Consider the following 25,229-nt stretch of genomic DNA (forward strand, 5'->3'; position numbering starts at 1 on the left):
GACTTCTTGAAAATACAGCATGATTTGTTAAATATTACCTGTAAAAATTCAAATTATTAGCATTTGTTCAAGAAGTGGAGCTGATAATCTGATTAGAGACAAGAAAAACTATCCAAAATCAAGGCAAAAAGGCCGAAACCTGAGCTTTTGACTTATAGGGATTATTTGTATACATGTTGAATTTATTATTTAAATCTTGGGCATCCACCACTGTAACAGTATACAAATGATAGAAAATAAATACAAGTAAAATTGGTTCCTTTTAAGCTTGATTATTTACACTATAACTACTGATCCAATATTTTTTACATACTCATTTAAAATGTAAAAAAAAAGAAGAAAAAAGCTACTGAAAACTTGCAACATAAGATAATGAAATAACTGCAGATATTTGCACCTCACTTATCTTGTACTGTGAACTTGACAAGAAGTAGCAGAGAACAATTCAAAATGTTGCTGAGATGAAGAGCTAATGGTGTCCTCTGGTGGACATGTCCTGAACTGCTAAGCAACTTCAAGAAGTCCCCCAAAATTATCTAGTTTCATCTTGAAGGTGACACAGGAACAAGTACAGTACTTATTTTTCATTAAAGAATATATGATAGTCCATCCGTCCATCTTGTTCTGCTTATCCGAGGCCAGGTCCCCGGGGGACAGCAGCCTAAGCAGACAAGCCCAGACCTCCCTCTCCCCAGCCACCTCCTCCAGCTTGTCCGGGGAAACACTAAGGTGTTCTCAGGCAACCCAAGAGATATAATCTCTCCAGTGTGTCCTGGCATGTCCCCGGGGCCTCCTCCCGGTGGGACATGCCCAGAACACATCACCCAGGAGGCGCCCAGGTGGCATCCTTGTCAGATGCCCAAACCACCTAAACTGGCTCCACTATGTATGACAGTGTTTCATTTCATTTTGTTGAATTCCATTTATCCTTTCTGGGTGTGGCTAAAAAAGATTAAAGCCTTCCACAAGTTTTGACTGTTGAGCCACACTCAGCAGTGACATTAAAGAAACAGGAATAACCAAGTCTGCAGGAAGTGAAAAGTTCAACCACTACAGTGAAGCAACAATAATAAATTAAGGTTAACTCTTCAAAGCCAGAATACAATTCAACCAGACAACTCAAACACTGGTTGCATATGGATATGCATACAAGCATACAAGAAGGCAAGAGACAAAGAGGAAGAACGTCAGTTTTAGTTTCAAAGCTGTACAAAGTGTGAAACCAGTTCCTTCTTACAAGAAAAGAAAAAAAAGGTGTTTGTCACCCTCACCCATCAGTCTGCAGAGGAAGAGTGTTTAGTTTGACCAATGCATTTCTTTTTGTCTTTTGGTTGAAAGTTTTACTGTCAGCTTTACACAAAAACCAGGATCTGTACTGTAAAACGAAACGTTCATGGAAATGGAAAATACAATTCAATCTGAGAGCTCAAACACTCGTTAAGGATATTTTAAATAATGTGTTTCCCATATCACATTGTTTAATATTTTGAAAAAGAAAAGATAAAAATGGCAATAGAATTATGTCTACATCACTCCAGCTGTGTGTTTACATTGTAAACTGTTATACTCAAACATGCTCAGCAGTTTAATACCTCCACAACTTCCTGTTGAACAACTTCAATATATTTAATAAACTGAATATTTAACACATTCGAATCACAACTGCATGCATCAAGTAAATAAAACAAAAGAATCATTATATAGGAAATCAATTGATGCAAATTAAAATATCACTCATGCTAACATAAAGCATAAAATGAATGCAAAAGATTTAAAGAAAGATGAAGCAAGTTTACTTTTAGTTTCAAAGATGCACGACATGTGAAACCAAAGAACATGAGTAGCAGACAGCAGCCACGCCCCCTTCCCCCCTCCTCACCCTTCGCTCAGACAAAGAGTGCTGTTTAGTTTGACCGATGACTTACTTTGTCTTCATGGTTCAAGCTTTTACTGTCAGCTTTACGCTGAAAGTCTGGACTAAAACAACAATGGAGTTGAGAGATGCTGGTCGTCTGCTTGTGGGTCTCATCTTTTACATTTCAGGTATCTGAAATTATTTATGAGTTCTTATGTAAAAATCATTAGTTAACTCATTCACTGCCATTGACGTCTATAGCCGCCAATGGCAGTGAATGAGTCAATGGGTTTAACTCATTCACTGCCAATGGCTGGCAGTGAATGAGTTAATATTAACTTAAGTCAAAAGTTTAAAAAAAGTTGAGAAATTTTTTAACAGATGAGAAATTTTAGTTTAGATTAGTTCCTAATTTAAAGTACTGAAAATTATTAAGTGATTACTAACAAAGACATATTAATAAGATAAAAACATTTATTAACTCCCTTTTGTTAAAGGTGTTAATGGAGGAGAAACCAGGATCTGTGCTCTCAAAGGTTCATCGGCGGATCTGCACTGCTCACATCAACATCTGACTTCAAGCAGAAAATGGTTCACTATCCAATGGAAGGGAAATTATGTTCAGAGTGAGCTCTCTGTGGATGGACAACATGTAACGTACAACATGTCTGAAGAGAAAATCCCAACTTTAACCATCAATGATCTAAGAGAGAGTGATGCAAACGCTTACTGCTGTATGGAGACTACAGACAGTCCACAACTCTGTTGGCTAAACAGAATTACTCTACAAGTTGTTGCAGGTACAGTGACTTTTACTTATTACTTACTTTCCAAATGACATCATTGTATAAGTTGTTCTCCATCATCCTCTCAGAGCTGCAGGTAAAGGTGATTCCTGCCACAGAGGGACAGACAGTAACACTGATGTGCAGCAGCAGCTGTCCTCTGACTGAAAAGCCTGCAGCCTACATCTGGTACAAGAACAGAGAGTTTCTCTATGAGGACTGGTCTCCCTGGTACCAAGAGCTGCTCAGCAGTGAGGAAGCAGTCACATACTCCTGTGCTGTCAAAGGCTACGAGGATCTCAGAGCCCCTGAAGTCTCTGTGGGTGAGTCATGGCTGTTGTTGCTACAGACTCTCCAGCTAAACCCTGTGAAAATGATCTCAGTACAAATATTTAACCTCATGTCTTTTTGTTCAGATTCCATCACACAGACATGCTTCAGTCTCACTTATGCTTATGGAAACATTTGTTCTTACAAACAGACATTAGTGGATGAGCCATGCACCATCACATACCCCAGAGGTGGAGTTTATATCATATTTGTTTAAACAATATATGTACACGTCTTAAATAAGATGTATGATTATATCAAAAATAGTGACAAGCAGTGTGTTTATCCTTTTTCAACAGAGGTTCATGTTCAAAGAGCTTCTTCCATCTCAGAGTTTGTCACACTGACCTGTAACACCAGCTGTAACCTGACTGATGATCAAACTGTTTTCATGTGGTATCACAACAAACAAAACCATCATGAGAATCAACATTATTCAACTCAAAAATCTTCAACAGACACATTCTCTTGTGCAGTTAAAGCTCACAAACATCTCCAATCTAAGGAAGTTTGTAAGTGTTAAATATATTTTATTTTATATATAATAATGAACTCAAGCGCTGAAATACAGACCAATCAAACAAGGTTAAATCTTCCATCTATATTTCAGGTGTTCAGGATAAAAACTGCTGGAGAGTGAATTATGTCAGCAGGAGAATCTGTGCTCTGGAAGGATCTTCAGTGAACATCACAAGTGAATACTCACATCCTGATAACATGAAGCCAGAGTTTAAATGTTGGAGTAAAAAATGGAGAAAAGTTAAAGTGGAAGTTGAAGAGCTGATTGAGGCTGCAGGTGGTGTGGAGTATCAGGACAACATGAAGAACCAACACATACTGACCATCAACAACCTGAAGAAGAATGACTCAGGAGGATACACATTCAGATTCAAGAGAGATCATGAAAGATGGAGACAGTCTGATCTGCCTGGAGTCTTTTTGATTGTCACAGGTAAATCTAAACTCCTCACTCAGCAGACTTTACTCATTAATGTCTGAACAGGAGCAGAGGTGGAAGAAATATTCAGATCCTTCTTTGTTCTTTAATAATGTTAAAATATTCCCTTACAATGAAAAAGTTTGCTTTTAATTAAAATCATGTGCATTTTATGAAACATAACTTTAGTTAAAATATCAAAAGTAAAAGTTGGCTTCTATTGTAGATAATCATAATAGTTTTAATATTATATACAGTCGGGTCCACAGGTGTTCAGACAAACTGCCCTTCACCACAGTTTCGACAGGTGGCATACCTGCTGCTTCAGAACTATTTCTATTTATTGAATTACTGTTTTGATACTACAGGTTCTGTTTATAAAAGAAAATAATACTCATCAATAATACTCATAATACTTCATCATAATTTTCTTGATTGCTGTTAAATATAAAAACACTTGAACACTTCTTGAAACACCTCTGCTTTCAAGAAGAAAATAAAACAGTTTTCAGCTCTGACTCACAGCAGTATAAAGTTAAGGAAAGTTTCTTCATGGTTCAGAGGTCACTCAGCAGAGGATGGTTTAAAGATGTAGATGGAGTGTTACAATTCACCAACAAAATTTTGATAAATGTTAACTTTTTTTAAAGAAGGAAAAGACATTTAGTATTTTCATTTAAGTAGTTTTTTAATTCTTAAAAATAAAAGCTAAAGCTACGCCCACTTCTACCGTTGATTGACAGTGTGTAAACCTTACCTGATGACACAAACTCTTATCCATCATCCATCCATCTATGCATCCATCCATCCACCTCCTCCCCAGCCACCTCCTCCAGCTTGTCCAGGGGAACACCAAGGCGTTCCCAGGCCAGCTAAGAGATGCAATCTCTTCAGCGTGTCCTGGGTCTGCCCCAGGGCCTCCTCCCGGTGGGACAACTGGCTCCTTTCGATGTGAAGGAGCAGTGGCTGTACTCCGAGGCCCTCCTGGATGACTGAACTTCTCACCCTATCTCTAAGGGAGAGGCCAGCCACCCTTCAGAGGAAGCTCATTTCTGGATCTCAATCTTTTGGTCACTACTCACAGCTGCTGACCATAGGTGAGGGTAGGGACGTAGTTTTAATAGTAAATTGAGAGCTTCGCTAAGCTCTCTCAGCTCTCTCTTTACCACAACAGACTGGTGCAGGGTCTGCATCACTGCAGCCACAGCACCAATCTGTCTGTTGATCTCCTACTCTCTTCTCCCGTCACTCGTTAACAATACCCTCAGTGCCAGGTGGCGGCTAGGAGTCTCCTACAAAATTAAAAAGGTGATAACACATCCAGAGTTTGAGTCCTGTGAGTAAAAAACAAAGCTGACTGAGACAAAAACAGCTGAAAACTTGTGATTATTAGATTAAATACAGCAACTTTTTCTCTATATGTTTTACTTTAAAAAGCGAATTATTGTTTATTACGATCAAAGCCAGCAGCTGTCTCTAACAGTCTCAATTTGCAATGTTTGTGTGGGGATTTCTCCAAAACATGTGTTATTCACCATCATTGACAGTCTGGTTTAATAAGTATTTTTGTTTAGAATTGTGCTTGTCTGCATCATTGTTTCACAAAACAGCATTATCAATTTGTGGCGATAGTCAATTTGGCCAGCAGATGTCACTGTGGAGATGGGTCTCAGATTGAAATAAAATTAGAAGCAGAGCACAGCTTGAGTAAACTAACTGAAACACAGACACTGACTAGCTGACAGGAAATACACAACTGGGCAAAACAATACACAGGTCAAATAAGTCAGCCCAATGACAATGGAAGCAAAACTGAACACTACACACAGGACAAAAAACTATCAAAATAAATCAGGAGACTAACACTGACTGAAACACAAACTATACAGGGCAAATTAAACACAAAGTTAAAACTGACTAAACATAGGAAACATAGGAAACATAAAAGAAACACAGACGAGGCAAAGAGAACATAGGAGGGCAGGAAAAACTTGAGAATATCTAACAAAGATCTAACAAACACAAGATTGACGACTGAACATAAGCAAATGTAATGTTTAAACTAAAACTAGAACGAAGTCAGACAGAAATTTTTTTTTTTTTTAAAAAGGCAACTGAGTCCAAAACAGAAAACACTGAGTATAAAACCAAGGATCATGACATAAAGACCCAAAGCACAATGCAAGTTTCAGTTACTGAAGACAAAAGTCAAGGCGGAGACCCACAAAAAAAGAAGCAACTGGACAGGCAGGATGAAACGGTAGGATGAACCTTTAAGTAAATATTAACTCAGGCTGTCATACACTGTACATGGAGTGGAGTTTAAAAAAGTAACTATTCCCTCGTAAATGTCATAAAAGTACAGAACTTAAGTCAATGTTAGATTTTATCAGTGCATGGGGGATTAAAGAGTCTGCTTTTTGGCTTAACTCACTCAGATTCAGTCTCTAGCACATGTTGGAATTGTGTAATGTTTCATCTTAACATATAACATCTGTCATTATTAATGTTCCTGTTTCAGAGCTGAGAGTGAAGATGAGTCCTTCTGCAGTGGTGACAGAGGGTCAGAGAGTCACACTGACCTGCTGTACCAGCTGTCCTCTGACTGACAACACAAACTACATTTGGTACTTGAACAGTCGACCTCTGACCCCGAGAGAGAACCAGAACAAACATCTGATCCTAGACCCAGTCAGCAGGGAGGATGCAGGAAGCTACTCCTGTGCTGTGAAAACCAACAAAGATATCAGCTCTGCTCCAAAGACTCTCACTGTCCAAAGTATCACAGGAAGGACACGAGGAGTTTCTGTGATAGTTCTGGTTTCAATAGTTCTCTTTTTCTTCTTTTTGATTAGGTAAGCAACAGTGTGTTTGATTCAAAGTGACAACATTTTTATCTCTGGCATGAACTCACTTATTTTTTCTGTTTATTACTTTCAATAATCAGAAAAAAGAGGACTACGAGTCAGTCTTCCACAAACGAAACATCAAACAACATAGTGGAGGTAAAGATTACTGTAGAGTTGGAAAACACATTTTCATACTGAATGATCTTTCTTACAGAGTCAAAGGAGTCAAATCTTTAAGTGTATTATGATGTATCGCTTTTTGTTCTTAGCTAAATCCTGATCCTGCGTGTGAAGACGTCTTAGCTCAGCCACAGGTGGAGGATGAAGTCCTCTACAGCAAAGTTCACTTCTTCAAAAACCACACAGATCCTCTTTTTTCCACCATAGAGCCACTTCAGCCAAGAGAAGAGCAGCATGCTGATTACGCTGCTGTGAAGTTTAGACATGAAACGAGCTCTGATGGAGAATCTGTTGTCATTTCAACAGAAACAGATGACACTTAAAGACCTGCAGAGGTACACTGCGGCGAACAAGCCTTTTAACAAACCTCTGCACCTCTCATTTAAATTTTTGTGCGTTGTACTTGAATCTATATTTCACATTATTTATACATTTTTTTTTCTGTATTCAACACAACTAGATTAGCCAGTTTGATTGGCTTCACATGTTACTCGTGTTAATGTAATAATTCATGGTTATGTAAAAAAAAAAAAAACAATCATAGTAAAAGTTAATCTGCCTTTTGTCTCCCTCTTCTGACATTGAGAGCAATTACACACAATGAGAGGGTGTAAAAACAATATAGCTCCAAGAAAGGAGGGATACAACAGCTGTAATGTTTGCTGTGGGGATGCCCCTCGTGTGTATAGATGTGCTGTTATAGCAGAGGACACTGACATGTTTGCGAATCTCCCTGCATTATAGCCCGTGATATTGTCACAATGCAAAATTGCAGAATTCATTCAGAGCTATATATTAAACACATTTGCATAGTTTTACATTTGTTGATTTTAGATAGTCTAGTTTTGATGTGAAGCATTTTTACGATTTTAGATGTTTGAGTTCGTTCCTAGACAATTTTATAATATTATTCCAGACGGCATACTCCATCCATCCATTTTAGTTTTGAGGAGGGGCTGGAGTCTATCAAAGCTGTTAGACAGCGTATTACCACCTAGCACTGCTTTTTGCCACTGGTACTGTACTGTACTGGCAAGTATGTACTCGCGTTCTCGGCGAGACCAGACTTGCCACTGAACACTGAAATAAACCAAACATTAACATTTAGAAGTGATCTAAGTTACTTATATATCATGTTTAACCTCAGTAGCGAAATCTCTATTAATAAAAATAGTGTGCATGTATGTCTTAATAAAAACAAGCAGGTGAGATGTTAGAACGCCTTTATTTTTATTTTAGTACAATAGACAGCTGCTGGGGTTTGTTTAATCTGACTAGCGAAAAGACTGCGTAGGGGTTGAAAATTATGTGCCAGGAGTCCGCTGTTCTCGCCGGCTCTAGTGATCCTCGACCTCACTGTCTGCTATGGAGCTGGCGGGTCACAGACGTCTCTGAAAACGTCAGAGCACGTTTGGAAATATATGATATCTTGATAAATCGAGCAGATATTTGAAGCTTACACAGCTACATTCTTGCTTGAAAATAACTTAAAAGTTTATTTTGTGACCCAGCAAGAGAAATATTTAAAAGTTTTCAGCCCTGCTCGTCTGCCATTGCCGCGTTTGAGTTTTGGATGAAATGCATTCTGGGATATTTAGCTGTACCAAGTCCACACAAGTCACCACTGATGCATGCTCGATAAAACAGGCGGAGCGAGAAAACATCCGGGACTTTTTCGCGTTCTCGGCTTGATGCGTACTTTGAATTGGAACAGTAATTGGTCTCCGACTGATGACGTATCACGAGTATGCGAGAACACAAGGATGCACAAGTACGCATATTGAGACAGGACTCAGTAGCTGCCGGAGCCCAGAAGAGAGCAAAATAAAAACCGATTTTGCTAAAAAAATAAAATAAAAAAAACCTGCAGAACTCCTCAGATCCTTGTGTTTTGAAGCCGATAAATTCAAAAATTCAGATCCAATTAAATTCAAATCACTCATAATGATTCTCTGGAACACTGGAACACATAGAAAGCAAGCAAACAAAAAAGTGAGGCAACCGCGCGGTGCAGAGCCTTAAAGCACGAACAGAAAATACAGACAAAGACTGACAGGAACAAAGCAGCAGAAGCAGAAGAGAGAGAGAGAGAGAGACCCAATGCAGATTGGATGTACCTTATATAGGGACAGTGATCCTCCCCTCCTGTCGTTGGATATCCTTTTGTAAGGAAGAGGACTCCCTTACTACATTCATTTATATTATATTATCTGTATAGCACTTTAGAGCACACCTTTCACTTTATTAAAAGCACCTTATCAAGCACTTTATTTAGCATTGCACTTTAAGCATGGATTTGCACACAAGAAGTTTAAATTTAAATATTTATTGACTACTAATTGGGAATTTTAAAATCAGTTGGTAGCCTTATTTCAGATCCTGCTCATCTGCTCCTCATCAAGGAATGTGGTGGTTGTCTGTCAGGAGAGAAGAATGGTGATTGAGATTGTGATTAAGCAGTAAGGAAAACTAATGCAAGTGTGTGTGAAATCTAGGAATAAAAGTGGTGCAAATAAGTGTTTGTAAGATAATGATTACTCGTCACGTGGGTGACCGTGGCTCAGGGGGTTGGGAAGCACATCTGTAACCGGAAGGTTGCCGGTTCGATCCCCGTACTCTCTGTCCTGGTCGTTGTGTCCTTGGGCAAGTTGCTTTACCCAAGGACACAAGTCCTTTACCCTACCGCCTACTGGTGTTGGCCAGAGGGGCCGATGGTGCGATATGGCAGCCTCGCTTCTGTCAGTCTGCCCCAGGGCAGCTGTGGCTACAACCGTAGCTTGCCTCCACCAGTGTGTGAACGCGAGAGAGAATGAATAGTGGCATTGTAAAGCGCTTTGGGTGCCTTGAAAAGCGCTATATAAATCCAAAACATTATTATTATTGTCACCTTTCTTGCCTGTGTCCTCTTCAAGGTGTTTGGACAAATGTTTCCCCGGGGGTTCAGACACCATTTAAAGGTTCCGGGAGAGACCATTGGTAAAGAGAGTGTGATGAATCTTTTTGTGCTTGGGGTTTCTGGGTTTTTATAATATTAGGTTTGGCGTAAAATTAAAGTGTGGAATATTTATTAATATGAAAATGTGAAATGTACTTATGTATTTATTTATTCTAATTTATATATTGTAAACTGTGGTGGAAGGTTGGGATTTAAGAATTTACCTGAGAGTGGAAGAATGGGTTAGTCCAGGGGTAGGCAATCTCAGGCCACGAGGGCCGGTGCCCCCGAAAGGTTTTAGATCTCACCTTGGGTCAACACACCTGAATCACATGATTAGTTCGTCACCAGGCCTCAGGACATGTTGAGGAGCTAATTTAGCCATTTAAATCAGCTGTGTTGGTTCGAGGCCACATCTAAAACCTGCAGGGACACCGGCCCTCGTGGACTAACTCTATGTCCACACGTACACGGGTATTTTTGAAAACTGAGATTTTCCGTTTTCATTTTAAAAAATAATCCCGTCCACACGTAAACGTAGAAATGAAGGAAAACGCTGCTAGGAACATGCCAAGCAACAGGTGGCGATATATTCCTAACCGTGTAGAAATGTTGGGCAATCAGAAGTCTAGAAGCCTCGGTGGGAAATAGTAAACAAAGATGGGGCATAGAAGCAGAACCGAGTTGTATGTGTGGAGGGACAGTAACTGTTTATGCATATGTAAGCATTTAAACACTGCAGAGAGTATAAGTAACAGTATTGTAGAAATTAATTTGATCAAAACAATAACGTGGCGCACAGTGTGACGTCAAAAAAAGCGCACACCTTTGACGCTGCATTTTCTCAGTTTTTCTCGTCCACACGTAAATGCAAAAACTGAGTTTTCGAAAATATCCACCCTGGCAGGCGTTTTTAGAATCTACGTTTTCAGTGACCGAAAACGCCGTTTACGTGTGGACGAAAGGTGCAAACGCATAGAAAAATCTGCATTTTCCAAAATACCCGGGTACGTGTGGACGTAGCCTGAGATTGCCCACCCCTGGGTTAGTCTGACAGCTGAACATATTTAAGGCTGCCAGTTGTCATTGGAGAGGGGGGATTTGTGCTGTGAAGAAGCTCGATGAGTTAAGGAGAGCTGTATAGCAAATAAATACTTTTTGTTCCACTACACTTGCCTTGGTCCATCTCACTGTGTTTCCAGCCGCTAAGGGCCGCCCTGTTACACCTTTCATCCTTTGTTTTTTCTTTTCATCTTCCACTTATGATATACACGACCCTACACCATAACTTCTTGTAAACCAGTCTCTCATCCATCATTGCACTGGGTCACTTTGACAGTTCCATGGCCAAAGTGAGTCTGAAAGTCTGCAGAAAAGCAGTTAATCAGTTAATCCATTCAAGAATTTTGTTGGGCGCGCATGCCAGACATAAACTGCTATCCATGCTGAGTGAGGGTTTACTTGTTCGCTTCTGGTGTTTGAGGCAAGAACCAGAATTCCAGGTACATGCCCTGCAAAGGCCAGGTATATTTGCTTATAAGGATATTGAAAGGACTGTACACTTCGGCTTTACCGTCATTTAAAGAGCTGTATGCATTTGTGTCACGGCCCCAGAAAGGGCTGCAGGCCTTTACTTTACAGCTATCCAAACAGCTACATGCTTCTGTTGTACAGCTGGTTAAAGGGCTGCATACGGCGTGAAGCAGTCCAGTTAAGCACAGCTGCATGTTTCTGCTGCACAGTCAAAGGCAGCTGCATAACGAGAAGGGTCCTATGTGTTACACACTGGAGGACGACAGGGTTCATTCAGGTGCACATGAAGATTTATTGCACTGAAACACAGCAAAACAATTCAGTGTTACTGGCGGCTTCCATTGTAATAACTGGCCTGCGTTACTTTTGTGTCATTACGTGTAATGGCCATGTATTCATCAGCCCTTAACACACAGAGAAAATGACCAGTAAACAATAGACAACATAACATGTACTGGCTGGTCTATTTCCTATAACTTTAACTGACACCAGCTAACTGTTTCCTTTCACCTTACTGATGGAACAACACGGTTACAGAGATTAATGCAGGAGGCTAACATGACTTAGCTAGCACACAAATGTTACTAGCATTACCCACAGATAACGTGAAACAACTCCCTTATTCGCTCACATCAAACACCATATAAACAAGAATTACACTCCAAACATGTTAAATAAGTATCAACTTTACATAAATGTATGTAGTTCTCGTATATTGCTCTCACCTGAAACACAGCAAAACAATTCAGTGTTACTGGCGGCTTCCATTGTAATAACTGGCCTGCGTTACTTTTGTGAAGGATTATTTTGCCAGTTACCCGTTTGGCTGAGCCGCCACCGCCACCTACTGGCGAAACTAAATATCGCCCTAACATCACATCAGGTGGGAGCAAATGAGCTTTTCGCTCTGTGTTATGATGCAAACTATTGTCACAACAAATAGCAAAAAAAGATGATGGGGGGTGGGCACGAACACATAAGGAACACATCTGAGACTTGTTCTTAATGCTCAAAATACTCAGGGTGCCACATATGCACATACTTTAGCAGTGCCAAGCTAAATTGGCACTTCCCTTTGTTGGACTAATCACAGTTGGCCATAATACTATCAAAAGTTTCTTACCGATCCTCATTGTTACATTTTTAAACAGTACTAATCAACGTGTGTTTATACAACAAGTGGCACAAATCATTCCTTAATACTATGGTAGATATATGTAACCTAAATATATGGGTCCTGTGATTTGAGTATGCAGGTTAACTGCTTAATACAGTGACTCCACTATATAAAGACTTCATTGTGAGTATGCATAGTATATATGAGTATATATGTGTAAGGAAGAGGACTCCCTTACTATATTTAGGGCCCGAGCACCAAGAGTGCGAAGGCCCTATTGTATCTGCTCCGTTTCTTCTTATTATTATTAAGGCAAAACAAGGGCCTTTTTGAGGGCCTAAACATGCTCAAAAACTCATGAAATTTTGCACACATGCCAGGTCTCGTGAAAAATTTTGTATTTTAATGGTTTTACATATGAGCACTGGGAAATGGCTCTACAGCGCCACCTATGCCTTGTTAAATGCAGCCCTACGACCACATCGTTTGAGCTACATGTATGAAATTTGGCACACATGTGTATCATGCCAAGACAAACAAAAGAGTCTGTGGGCCCATTGATGCAAACCCAACAGGAAGTCCGCAATTTAGAAGTGAAGGTGACATTTTGGCTCTAATTTTGCCATTTCCATGCCTCGAACTTTTTCGAACTCCTCCTTGGAATTTGGTCGTATAAGCTTCATCTTTGGTCAGTGTCAACTACACACCTGGGCCATGTTAAATTGCGGAGCTTTTGAGTTTTCGTGATACGGTGTGGCGGTGGCGCCACGGCGAATTTCGATGACTCGCCATGAAAATCTTATTGCCTCTCATTCCCTCATACATTGTCCGATCTGGACCAAAGAGCACACATATGATAAGGCTCCACCCCTGAACATATTTCAACTGCCATATTTGACATCAAGGACAGCGCCACCTAGTGGGAACAGGAAATGTCATGTTTTACACTTTGGGGTACAGTATTGTGATGGGTGACATCTGCAGCCTCAAATTTCTCCAGGAAAGCCTTATGGAGTTGGTCTTGGGTTACAGTGAAAACTGTGACTTTTCGCGAAAGGGTGTGAACCCTGCAGCATGGCGAACTTTGATGTCTCGCCATGAAGAAACAAATTAGTATAACTCAATGAAATGTTGTGCGGTCAGCTGAGCGCACCATCCGTTCCGAGCTCCCTGACCTGCACTCAATCTACAGCAGGCGGTGCTGGACCAAGGCCAGGAAGATCGTGAAGGACCTCAGCCATCCCAACAACAGACTGTTCTCTCTGTTGAGGTCAGGAAAGCGATTCCGCTCCCTGAAGACCAACACAGAGAGACTGAGGAGGAGCTTCTTCCCGCAGGCGATACGGTCTCTCAATCACACCACCACACAGTACTGACCCACACATATGGTTCTTACACACACACTGGACTTTCTGGACTTTGTTTTTGCACAACACTGGTCACTATATTCTTCATTTCCGGTTAATACTTGTACAGCTGCTGTTATTGTGTATATATTTATTTATATTTAGATTTCTTCATACATTCTTATATAGTTCTATATTGTGTATTGTGTATTTTGTTGTACAGTTATTTTATTTTCAACTTTAATTTATATATTTTATCTTATTCTTCCCAGTTAAATTTACCCTTCATTCTAATTTGTGTTGTACAGTTATTTCATTTTTAACCTTAATTTATATTTTATTCCTTCCTAGTTAAATTTACCCTTTTTAATTTTTCATATTTATTTCCTATCTTATTCATAGCCTTTCCTTTTTTTGTTTTCTTTGGGTCACGAGCAGTTGTCCAAGCATTTCACTGCATATCGTACTGTGTATGACTGTGTACGTGACAAATAAATTTGAATTTGAAATCCAGTCTGATCAGTACCAGACTTTACAGGCATGATGTCGTACTGATTTTCACAGGTTCATCGTGGCCACCTCAAAAGCGGTGAATATCACCATCAGTTGCTCATGATGCATCAGTGCGAAAATTGTGACTTTAAACTGAACGGCGCACCCTGGTGGCAACGCGGTTCACCGTGAACAATGAAGTGGCGTTTGAAGGGCTTGGAAAGTTTAAAAAGTCTTGAAATTTGGCCCACACCTCCAATGGGACGAAGGCTTTGTTGTTATGTGATCACCTTCCTTGAATAGCGCAAAATGGCTCCACAGCGCCCCCTACAAACTTTCAAATCATCAGCCCCTGCTCTGTGTTTTATATATGAGTCTGAAATCTGGGAAGGTTATAGGCGAGATCAAGATGTACAAAAAAAGTCTCTTGGAGCAAAATCCCAAATCCAACAGGAAGTCAGCCATTTTAAAATTAATGTGTAATTTTGGCGACATTTTCCCCTCTTTTCAGGCACCGTTCTTTGACGAACTCCTCCAAGGGATTTCATCAGATTGATGCGATTTCCTGTGTGTGGAATCTAAAGACCTTTGTGATGTTAAATTGCGAAGCTTTTTACGTTCAGGGAAACGGGGTGGTCATGGCAGCATGTGGAGTTTCAATCACTCGCCAAAAAGCAGTAATCTGCTGTCACTCAAAAACACAATGTCCAATCTCTCCCAAAGGTCGTAGGCATGATTAGACTCGAGCTCGGATACGTTTGTTATGCCATTTGTACATAATGGTTAGAGCGCCACCTAGTGGGACGACTATAATCCTGGTTGAATAAGATGAAATGTTAGCTGGTGGTTAAATGCATGAAATCCATCAATGTCACATCAGATCGGAGGTGCTGGTTTTAGGTGTTGGGCGTGGCTCGACACACCAGGGTGCGAGGTCCCTCATAACGCTGCTTGCAGCTTTAATTATATTATATTATCTGTATAGCACTTTAGAGCACACCTTTCACTTTATTAAAAGCACCTTATCAAGCACTTTATTTAGCACTGCACTTTAAGCATGGATTTGCACACAAGAAGTTTAAATATTTATTGACTATTTATTGGGAATTTTAAAATCAGTTGGTAGCCTTGTTTCACATCCTGCACAGCTGCTCCTCATCAAGGAATGTGGTGGTTGTCTGTCAGGAGAAAAGAATGGTGATTGAGATTTTGATTAAGGTTTACCAGTAAGGAAAACTAATGCAAATGTGTGTGTGATTACACACAATTTATGAAAGTAACTATGATTACATGTCTAGTGTATACAGGAATATATATGTCATAATAAAATCAACAAACCTCAACATGTAAAAACACTTTGAGTCATATGTTCAAATACCTTTGGTCCATTTAATAAGAAGGTGTCACATGTTAGGGAGCTGAAACTCCTAAACCCTTTATCCAATTTGAATGTGGATACCTGCACATGACAGCTGAGACCATACACATTTTGTTCATTATGTGTTTATTAGGGGTGCAACGATACACAAAATTCACGGTTCGGTTCGGTTCGATACTTTGGTGTCACGGTTCGATATTTTTTCGATACAAAAAAAATGTTCATGCCTTTTTAATTTGTCATTTATTAAAATTATAAATATATATTTTAACTCAAAGGTACAGTTTTTAAATTTAACCCTAACCCTTGTGCGTGTTTTTTATTTTGACAGCGAATGCGCACCTGCGGACCACTTATGTGCAGCCCTGGTTATTTAGCTCGTCATATTGCAGCCACAGAAATTCTTTTGTCCATGAAACCATAAAGCTGCACTTTCTTTTTGCCTTATAGTCTGATTTGTCATAACTTCTCCGTTTTGTGGTAAGCTTTTCTTTGGCTGTCACTTCTTCACCCTGACCTGTCTTATTTGGCTCAGCAGAACTAAAATATATATGCTGCTGGTTTTACACACGCACTCACATAAGCTCAGCGATTCTCTGCGCGATCAACCTCTCACATGTTTAAGCTTGCTGCGGGAAATTTCACTTGTCATGTTTGCATAGTAAGCTAACGATTAATAAGACAATGTCAGAGGAATTGGTGCACAAATTATCATCACTCACAGATCAGTGCTGTCGCTCTCTATACACAGTTCGCACGATTGCAAAGTGAAAGCAAAAAACAAGCGCAAATTCAAATGCGATTTCAATATGTCACATATTGACAGTGGCTCACCGATGCCAATGACATAATTACCCAGCTACATTTCTGAAAGAATGCAAAAGCATTGACATATATTTTTCCTACAATAGCCCGACGGGCAGGGAAGAGATAGATTTTGGTAGCCCGACTGAAAAAATCGCTAGCTCCAGGACGTCGGGCTAGCGATATTGCAAGCCCTGTATCTGTTTGAGGAATCACTCATCTTTGGAAAAGAGAGTTTATTACAGAGAAATGTCTCTTTCCAAAATAAAAGCTATACTATCCGCTTCTTCTGGGCTATATTCTCAGCAGCATAAGGAGAATCATGTGCTAACAGCTGTCTAAATGACTCGGCTAAAGTTAGTAGCATGCTTGTTGTTTTTGTCTTTGCACTAGGATGATGTCGGCGTAAATGTGCAGTCATATTCGTTGTGTTCCCACTAGTGCTTTCAGGTTAATCTCGTTGAAATGACCTTAACGCCACAACACGGCAAATCTCCGTTAACGAGCTACCGCCGATCGCCCCGTGCATGGGGCTAGACGGCCAACACGTTAACGAGCTAACTGCGCTAACACACTAGTTCCCACTAGTAATTGAGCATTGCATGGCACATCCAACATACTGTTTTACTTTAGTCCATGACTCGCTTACCTTCAGGGTCATACGTCACATGAAAACCAAAATAATTCCAAACGCCAGATCTGAATGAGAGTGGGGGAGGTCCATGTTGCAAGGAGAGCTTAACTTCTGTCTTGCTAGCTTGCCCTGTGCTCTTCCTTCTGACTATGCTGTCTGTGTTGAGCGCTCAGTGGATCTGCGCTCGACAGTGCAGCCTAGGCGGAGTAGTCGAACGCAGATTCACTGAGCGCTCAACACAGACAGCATAGTCAGAAGGAAAGTTGATAAAATAAATTACAAATGTTGTATTGTTCGATACATATGTGTACCGAACCGAAAGCACTGTATCGAATGGTTCAATATCGATACGAGTATCGTTGCACCCCTAGTGTTTATGTGTGTATGTAAACTGTATTGAAATTTTGGATTTACAAAGTATGACAATTGCAAATACAGATGTCAGTATGACAGTACACAGCCAACTAACCTGTAACAATGTAGCCAAAACAGAACATGTGATCACAATCACTTTCTAGAAAACAAAACTGGTCTTTTTGCATGCTAACTTAAAGAGAATATAAAGAAACAGTGCAGAATATTATGGGAAACATAACCTGCACTAACCAAATGTCCATGATCTCAGCAGCACAAACTGCTGCTGAGATCATGTGCTGTGATAATGGCAACCTACGCTGGGCAGACCACAAACTGCTGAAGAGTAGAACAAGCTAGATGGATCCTTAATAATGGTGATGTTTTCAAAATGGCCACCATTGTTATTATTGTTATTATTATGATTATGATCATTTATAATATCATCATCATTATTATTATTCTTATTTTAACATGCCTTGTAATAATGTTTGTATAAACATTTTGACATGAGTTAGGACTGAATGTTTCATTATATCACATCACTCCATTAGGTGGGAGCCTGACATACACACAGCACATAAATATATAAATATATATATAGGGGGATAATATTAACACTTTATTGAGAACTGAAAGTTACCTGAACATCTAAAATATTCAAGGGTAAGACAACTAAACCACAGTGCACTTCCTGCAGAGAACAAAAGAACCACAGAGGAAGGACGTTCATGTTTAGTTTCAAAGGTGCTTTGTGTGCCAAACCACTGAACATAAAACAGTCATGCAAGCCCTTCTGTTTTTCAAGCGATTTTGAGATGTGAGTAAATCGTGTCTACTTTTATATTTATTGTCAACGTTATGCTTCCACGCTGGTCTCCAACCAACATGTTGCTGACAGGTTTTCGATATGTGTTCCTCTGTTTCATCTTCTACATTTCAGGTATGAGTAATTATTTATACATCCTTGTAAAAAGATACCTAAAAATAATTTACTTATTTACATTCTAAGGATAGAAAAAAACGACAGGTGATAAGACAATAAATCCGTTTGCTAATAAAAGTTTGTGTTAAAGGTGTTAATGGAGGAGAAACCAGGATCTGTGCTTTCAAAGGTTCATCAGTGGATCTGCACTGCTCACATCAACATCTGACTTCAAGCAGAAAATGGTTCACTATAGACTGGGATGGTTACAAGTATGTTCAGAGTGAGCTCTCTGTGGATGGACAACGTGTAACATACAACATGTCTGAAGAGAAAAACCCAACTTTAACCATCAATGATCTAAGAGAGAGTGATGCAAACACTTACTGCTGTATGAAGACTGCAGAGAATCCAGGACGCTGTTGGTTCAACAGAATTACTCTCCAAGTAGTTACAGGTACAGTGACTTTTACTTATTACTTACTTTCCAAATGACATCATTGTATAAGTTGTTGTCCATCATCCTCTCAGAGCTGCAGGTAAAGGTGATTCCTGCCACAGAGGGACAGACAGTAACACTGATGTGCAGCAGCAGCTGTCCTCTGACTGAAAAGCCTGCAGCCTACATCTGGTACAAGAACAGAGAGTTTCTCTATGAGGACTGGTCTCCCTGGTACCAAGAGCTGCTCAGCAGTGAGGAAGCAGTCACATACTCCTGTGCTGTCAAAGGCTACGAGCATCTCAGAGCCCCTGAAGTCTCTGTGGGTGAGTCATGACTGTTGTTGCTACAGACTCTCCAGCTAAACCCTGTGAAAATGACCTCAGTACAAATATTTAACATCATGTCTTTTTGTTCAGATTCCATCACACAGACATGCTTCAGTCTCACTTATGTTTATGGAAACATGTGTTCTTATAAACAGACATCAGTGGATGAGCCGTGCACCATCACATACCCCAGAGGTGAAGTTTATGTCATATTCATTTAACTAAATAATATATGATTAAATAAGTTGTGTGATTATATCAAATATAGTGACAAGAAGTCTGTTTATCCTTTCTCAACAGAGGTTTATGTTCAAAGAATTTCTTCCACTTCAGGGTTTGTCACACTGACCTGCAGCACCAGCTGTAATCTGACTGACCATCAAACTGTCTACATGTGGTATCACAACAAAATAAACTATCATGAGAATCAACATTTTTCAACTCATAACTCTTCAACAGACACATCCTCTTGTGCAGTTAAAGACCACAAACATCTTCAATCCAAGGAAGCTTGTAAGTGTCAAATCTATTTTGCCAACTAATAATGAAATACAAAAAATCAAACAACTTTAAATCTTCCATCTATATTTCAGGTGTTCAGGATAAAAACTGCTGCAGAGTGAATTATGTCAGCAGGAGAATCTGTGCTCTGGAAGGATCTTCAGTCAACATCACAAGTGAATACTCACATCCTGATAACATGAAGCCAGAGTTTAAATGTTGGAGTAAAAAATGGAGAAAAGATAAAGTGGAAGTTGAAGAGCTGATTGAGGCTGCAGGTCATGTGGAGTATCAGGACAACATGAAGAACCAACACATCCTGACCATCAACAACCTGAAGAAGAATGACTCAGGAGGATACACATTCAGATTCAAGAGAGATCATGAAGGATGGACACAGTCTGATCTGCCTGGAGTCTTTTTGATTGTCACAGGTAAATCTAAACTCCTTATTCAACAGACTTTACTCATTAATGTCTGAACAGGAGCAGAGGTGGAAGAAATATTCAGTTTGGGTGAAATTGGCAACGTCACACTACAAATCATCATTACAAGGAAAAGGCCTGTATTTAAAACTGAATTCATATACGTTTTCAGAAAAATTGCATTTAATATTGTAGAAAATAGTACTTATTATGCAGGAGAAATGCCTTTTACTTTCTATAAGATCACATGCCTGTTGCAATTTTCACTTTGGGTGTTTATGGTTCAGGTTTGAACAACCTGGATACTGTTATTTTGTTTGATCTACAGCTGTCATGTACAGCTGTGCAGCAGCCAAGGCGGGACCCAAACACAGGACTCAGAAACAATATAGGGGAATAAACCAAAGGAAGCAAACTTTATTTGCTGAATACGTCTCAATCTAATACTGACTAACAGGATTGGGAAGGGGTCGGCAACCTGCGGCTCCGGAGCCGCATGCGGTTCTTTAGTCCTGTGCGGCTCTGCGTGGTTTGGGAAAATAAATTATTTTTTTAAGTAATTAGCTGAAGTGTATTTCATTAATGTTAGTTCTTTTTTTAACTTGTAGTTCTAAATTGGAAGATTATTGTGATATTGAAATATAAATATAAAATTATATTCTATTATTTTTTGATCGCTCAAAATAAGCGTCACACTCGTGGGTGCCGCTCAGGTGCGACCTCCTCCCCTGCAGCGGCGCTGCAGACCACGTCCCGCCACACACATTAACCAGGTAAAATACATATTTAGGCTGAATTTTGCAAATATCTATTTTTCATCTTTTAGCAGCATAGTGCTTTTTTTCCAATTATTTTTTTAAAAGTCAGGTCAAGGCTCCAAAAGCCCAAAGGAGATATAAGGGTGGCGGCTCACAACAGTTTTTGTTTACTGGATCATTTTAGTTCAGCTGGGTGTCTTTCCTTTTGTTATATTTCCTTAAGAGTTCAAAATGTGTTAATTACATAAATAAAAAAGTAATTTTCTCTGTAGCACTTCATAGATTTAAGCAACACAGCTTAGTTGTTTACACAAAGCATACAGGTAAAATAACAATATATTCAGTGTTATCTTCATTTTAGACGTCAAAGAGTATTTGCAGCTCCCAGTGTTTTTGTTTGCGTGGAAATCATGTCCAAATGGCTCTTTGGGTGTTAAAGGTTGCTGACCCCTATGATGGGGGAAGCAAAACTGAACACAATGAACACAGGATGAGAGGCTGTCAAAATGAAACAGGAATTATGATAAACACAGGCTTGACATGGGGACCAGAGGGAAATAGACATGGGGACATGACTGACTGTGGAAACAGAAGGGAAACACTTGGAACAACACATTGTCTGGATAATTGAACATGCTTTTTTAATTTATTTATTTTTTGTCAACATAAAGGTCTCATTTCAAAATATTTTCATATTTTAGTTTAATAGAAAAACATTTAAAGTCACATAAAAAAACAGTAGTGGAATACAAATATAAGTTTGCACAGAAAAAAATAACACTCACCCTAATTTTTGCTTTTAGAGCTGAGAGTGAAGATGAGTCCTTCTGCAGTGGTGACAGAGGGTCAGAGAGTCACACTGACCTGCAGTACCAGCTGTCCTCTGACTGACAACACAAACTACATTTGGTACTTGAACAGTCGACCTCTGACCCCGAGAGAGAACCAGAACAAACATCTGATCCTAGACCCAGTCAGCAGGGTGGATGCAGGAAGCTACTCCTGTGCTGTGAAAACCAACAAAGATATCAGCTCTGCTCCAAAGACTCTCACTGTCCAAAGTATCACAGGAACATGGACACCAGCAGCTGCAGGAGTTTCTGCTGCTTTGCTGGTTTTAATACCTTTCATTGTCTGCTGGTGTGTTAGGTGAGCAAAAGTGTGATTTCATTCAGATCAATAGTATTCATCTGATATTGTTTTAGTTGTGTATATATACACGTGTGTGTGTGTGTGTGTGTGTGTGTGTGTGTATACATATATATATTTGCTCTTTTTTTACAAATCAGAAAAAAGAGGATTTCAAACCAGCCTTCAAGAAGTGCAACACTAGGCAACAAACAGCAGGTACAAAACAAGACACAAACAATGCTGCTGAAATTGAAAAAAAAAAAAATCCCCATTGTCAACCTTATTTTTGTTCACATAACTCTATTCTATTTTACTTTTTTATTTATAATCATTATCATAATTAGCAATAATTATCATTTAATCAGGTATTTTAAGTATATATACATTTATTGTGGGCATGAATGTCAAAGCAATTTGGGGTTTTTAATGATTGATTTCAACTGTTGTTTTTCAAGCGTGGAATTATTGCAGGAATACAGTGTTTTAATTAAGTTTGTAAAACACCTAAGTGCATTTATTTTAGATTTTAGATTTTACAAACAGCTTCAAATAGATACATACAGTGGGGCAAAAGAGTATTTAGTCAGCCACCGATTGTGCAAGTTCCCCCACTTAAAATGATGACAGAGGTCAGTAATTTGCACCAGAGGTACACTTCAACTGTGAGAGACAGAATGTGAAAAAAAAATCCATGAATCCACATGGTAGGATTTGTAAAGAATTTATTCGTAAATTAGGGTGGAAAATAAGTATTTGGTCACCTCAAACAAGGAAAATCTCTGGCTCTCACAGACCTGTAACGTCTTCTGTAAGAAGCTTTTCTGTCCCCCACTCGTTACCTGTATGAATGGCACCTGTTTGAACCCATCATCTGTATAAAAGACACCTGTCCACAGCCTCAAACAGTCAGACTCCAAACTCCGCCATGGCCAAGACCAAAGAGCTTTCGAAGGACACCAGGAAAAGTATTGTAGACCTGCACCAGACTGGGAAGAGTGAATCTACAATAGGCAAGCAGCTTGGTGTGAAAAAATCAACTGTGGGAGCAATCATCAGAAAATGGAAGACATACAAGACCACTGATAATCTCCCTCGATCTGGGGCTCCACGCAAGATCTCATCCCGTGGGGTCAAAATGATCATGAGAACGGTGAGCAAAGATCCCAGAACCACACGGGGGGACCTGGTGAATGACCTGCAGAGAGCTGGGACCAAAGTAACAAAGGTCACCATCAGTAACACACTACAACGGCAGGGAATCAAATCCCGCAGTGCCAGACGTGTTCCGCTGCTGAAGCCAGTGCATGTCCAGGCCCGTCTGAAGTTTGCCAGAGAGCACATGGATGATACAGCAGAGGATTGGGAGAATGTCATGTGGTCAGATGAAACCAAAGTAGAACTTTTTGGTATAAACTCAACTCGTCGTGTTTGGAGGAAGAAGAATACTGAGTTGCATCCCAAGAACACCATACCTACTGTGAAGCATGGGGGTGGAAACATCATGCTATGGGGCTGTTTTTCTGCCAAGGGGACAGGACGACTGATCCGTGTTAAGGACAGAATGAATGGGGCCATGTATCGTGAGATTTTGAGCCAAAACCTCCTTCCATCAGTGAGAACTTTGAAGATGAAACGAGGCTGGGTCTTCCAACATGACAATGATCCAAAACACACCGCCCGGGCAACAAAGGAGTGGCTCCGTAAGAAGCATTTGAAAGTCCTGGAGTGGCCTAGCCAGTCTCCAGACCTCAACCCCATAGAAAATCTGTGGCGGGAGTTGAAAGTCCGTGTTGCTCGGCGACAGCCCCAAAACATCACTGCTCTCGAGAAGATCTGCATGGAGGAATGGGCCAAAATACCAGCTACTGTGTGTGCAAACCTGGTAAAGACCTATAGTAAACGTTTGACCTCTGTTATTGCCAACAAAGGTTATGTTACAAAGTATTGAGTTGTATTTTTGTTATTGACCAATTACTTATTTTCCACCCTGATTTACGAATAAATTCTTTACAAATCCTACCATGTGGATTCATGGATTTTTTTTTTTCACATTCTGTCTCTCACAGTTGAAGTGTACCTCTGGTGCAAATTACTGACCTCTGTCATCATTTTAGGTGGGGGAACTTGCACAATCGGTGGCTGACTAAATACTTTTTTGCCCCACTGTATCTCCCAATAATATTTGTTCAAATGTCCTTTAGCGGGTTGCAGCTTAGCCAGACATTTTTAGTAAAGATCAACAACAGTCTGGCATATTTCTGGTTGTATATTTGACTACTTATCTTTATATAAGTGGAATTCATCTTCATTTGTTGGATTCCTGTCGTGTTCCTGGCTTTTAAGCATAGTCCACAAATTTCCAATAGGGTTGAGGCTGGGGCTTTGAAAAGGCTATAAAGCTTAATGTAAGGCTGCTTTATTTATAGCTCAATTTTTGTCTCATTTGACGACAAAATTGTTCTCCAGAAAAAAAAAATGGCGTTTAGATATGGGAAGCTACAATTTTCGGTTAAGCTTAAAGGGGTTAATTTTGAGGCAGGAGCTCTTTCTTGTCAGTATCCTCTGAGTCCATTACAGTGTAAAACATGTTTTCACTGTGGACAGTGTTCCAGCAGTTTCCAGGTTATGGCTGGCTTGATTTTTGGTGGTTTCTGGGTTATTCCTGAACATCCTAACTAATTTCCTCTCATCTGAGGGTGACAGTTTAGGTCCTCCTCGAGGCCTAGGCAAAGTGGTCACACATGAAAAAAATATACTTACACTTATATACAGCTGTTTGAAATGATGGTCTTGCTATCTGCAGTTGTTTAGAATTGGCTTCTGACACTTTTGTTTGATTGTTTTTATTTATTTATTTTTTTTTAATTTTTAAAAATGGATGCTCTACAACTAGTCAACCCTGGAAAAAACAGCAGTTGAAAGCAGTCATCAAGAGCCTAACTTTACTGTGAAGTTCATCCCCGTTATGAATATATATAAACTCCTGACCGCAGCTTAAATGTACACTTTATTTATCTGAATTCAATAATTTTAATTTCAGATTCATTTTATCAATGAATTTCTTTTTTCTTATTGCATTTTAATGAGCGACACAATCTACTTATCTATTTGTTTGTTCTACTTTACTTAATTATAATTGTTATAGCAAAGGAATTTCACAGATTTTATACTTTATATTTTGTCACCTCACAA

General features: G+C 39.6%; 1 protein-coding gene across 2 annotated transcripts in view; it reads left to right on the top strand.

Annotated features, from left to right (window-relative positions):
* Nucleotides 1-345: 345 nt before the first annotated feature.
* The window catches only part of LOC120715097, a 32,904-nt gene continuing 8,020 nt past the window's right edge, over nt 346-25,229 (top strand). Inside the window, exons 1-9 of one of the 2 annotated variants that reach the window (XM_040001952.1) lie at nt 346-2,043; nt 2,353-2,655; nt 2,730-2,963; nt 3,057-3,161; nt 3,270-3,482; nt 3,581-3,922; nt 6,429-6,762; nt 6,855-6,912; nt 7,026-7,728. In XM_040001952.1, the coding sequence (XP_039857886.1) occupies nt 1,917-2,043; nt 2,353-2,655; nt 2,730-2,963; nt 3,057-3,161; nt 3,270-3,482; nt 3,581-3,922; nt 6,429-6,762; nt 6,855-6,912; nt 7,026-7,259 (1,950 nt within the window). In that variant the 5' untranslated portion in view covers nt 346-1,916 and the 3' untranslated portion in view covers nt 7,260-7,728. Of the gene's footprint in view, nt 2,044-2,352; nt 2,656-2,729; nt 2,964-3,056; nt 3,162-3,269; nt 3,483-3,580; nt 3,923-6,428; nt 6,763-6,854; nt 6,913-7,025; nt 7,729-18,605; nt 18,912-18,985; nt 19,220-25,229 lie in introns of those variants that run through there. The other variant, XM_040002028.1, reaches the window with a different exon arrangement.

Source organism: Simochromis diagramma, unplaced genomic scaffold, assembly GCF_900408965.1.
Source record: "Simochromis diagramma unplaced genomic scaffold, fSimDia1.1 OVJJ01000798.1, whole genome shotgun sequence".
Classification (NCBI taxonomy): Eukaryota; Metazoa; Chordata; class Actinopteri; order Cichliformes; family Cichlidae; genus Simochromis; species Simochromis diagramma.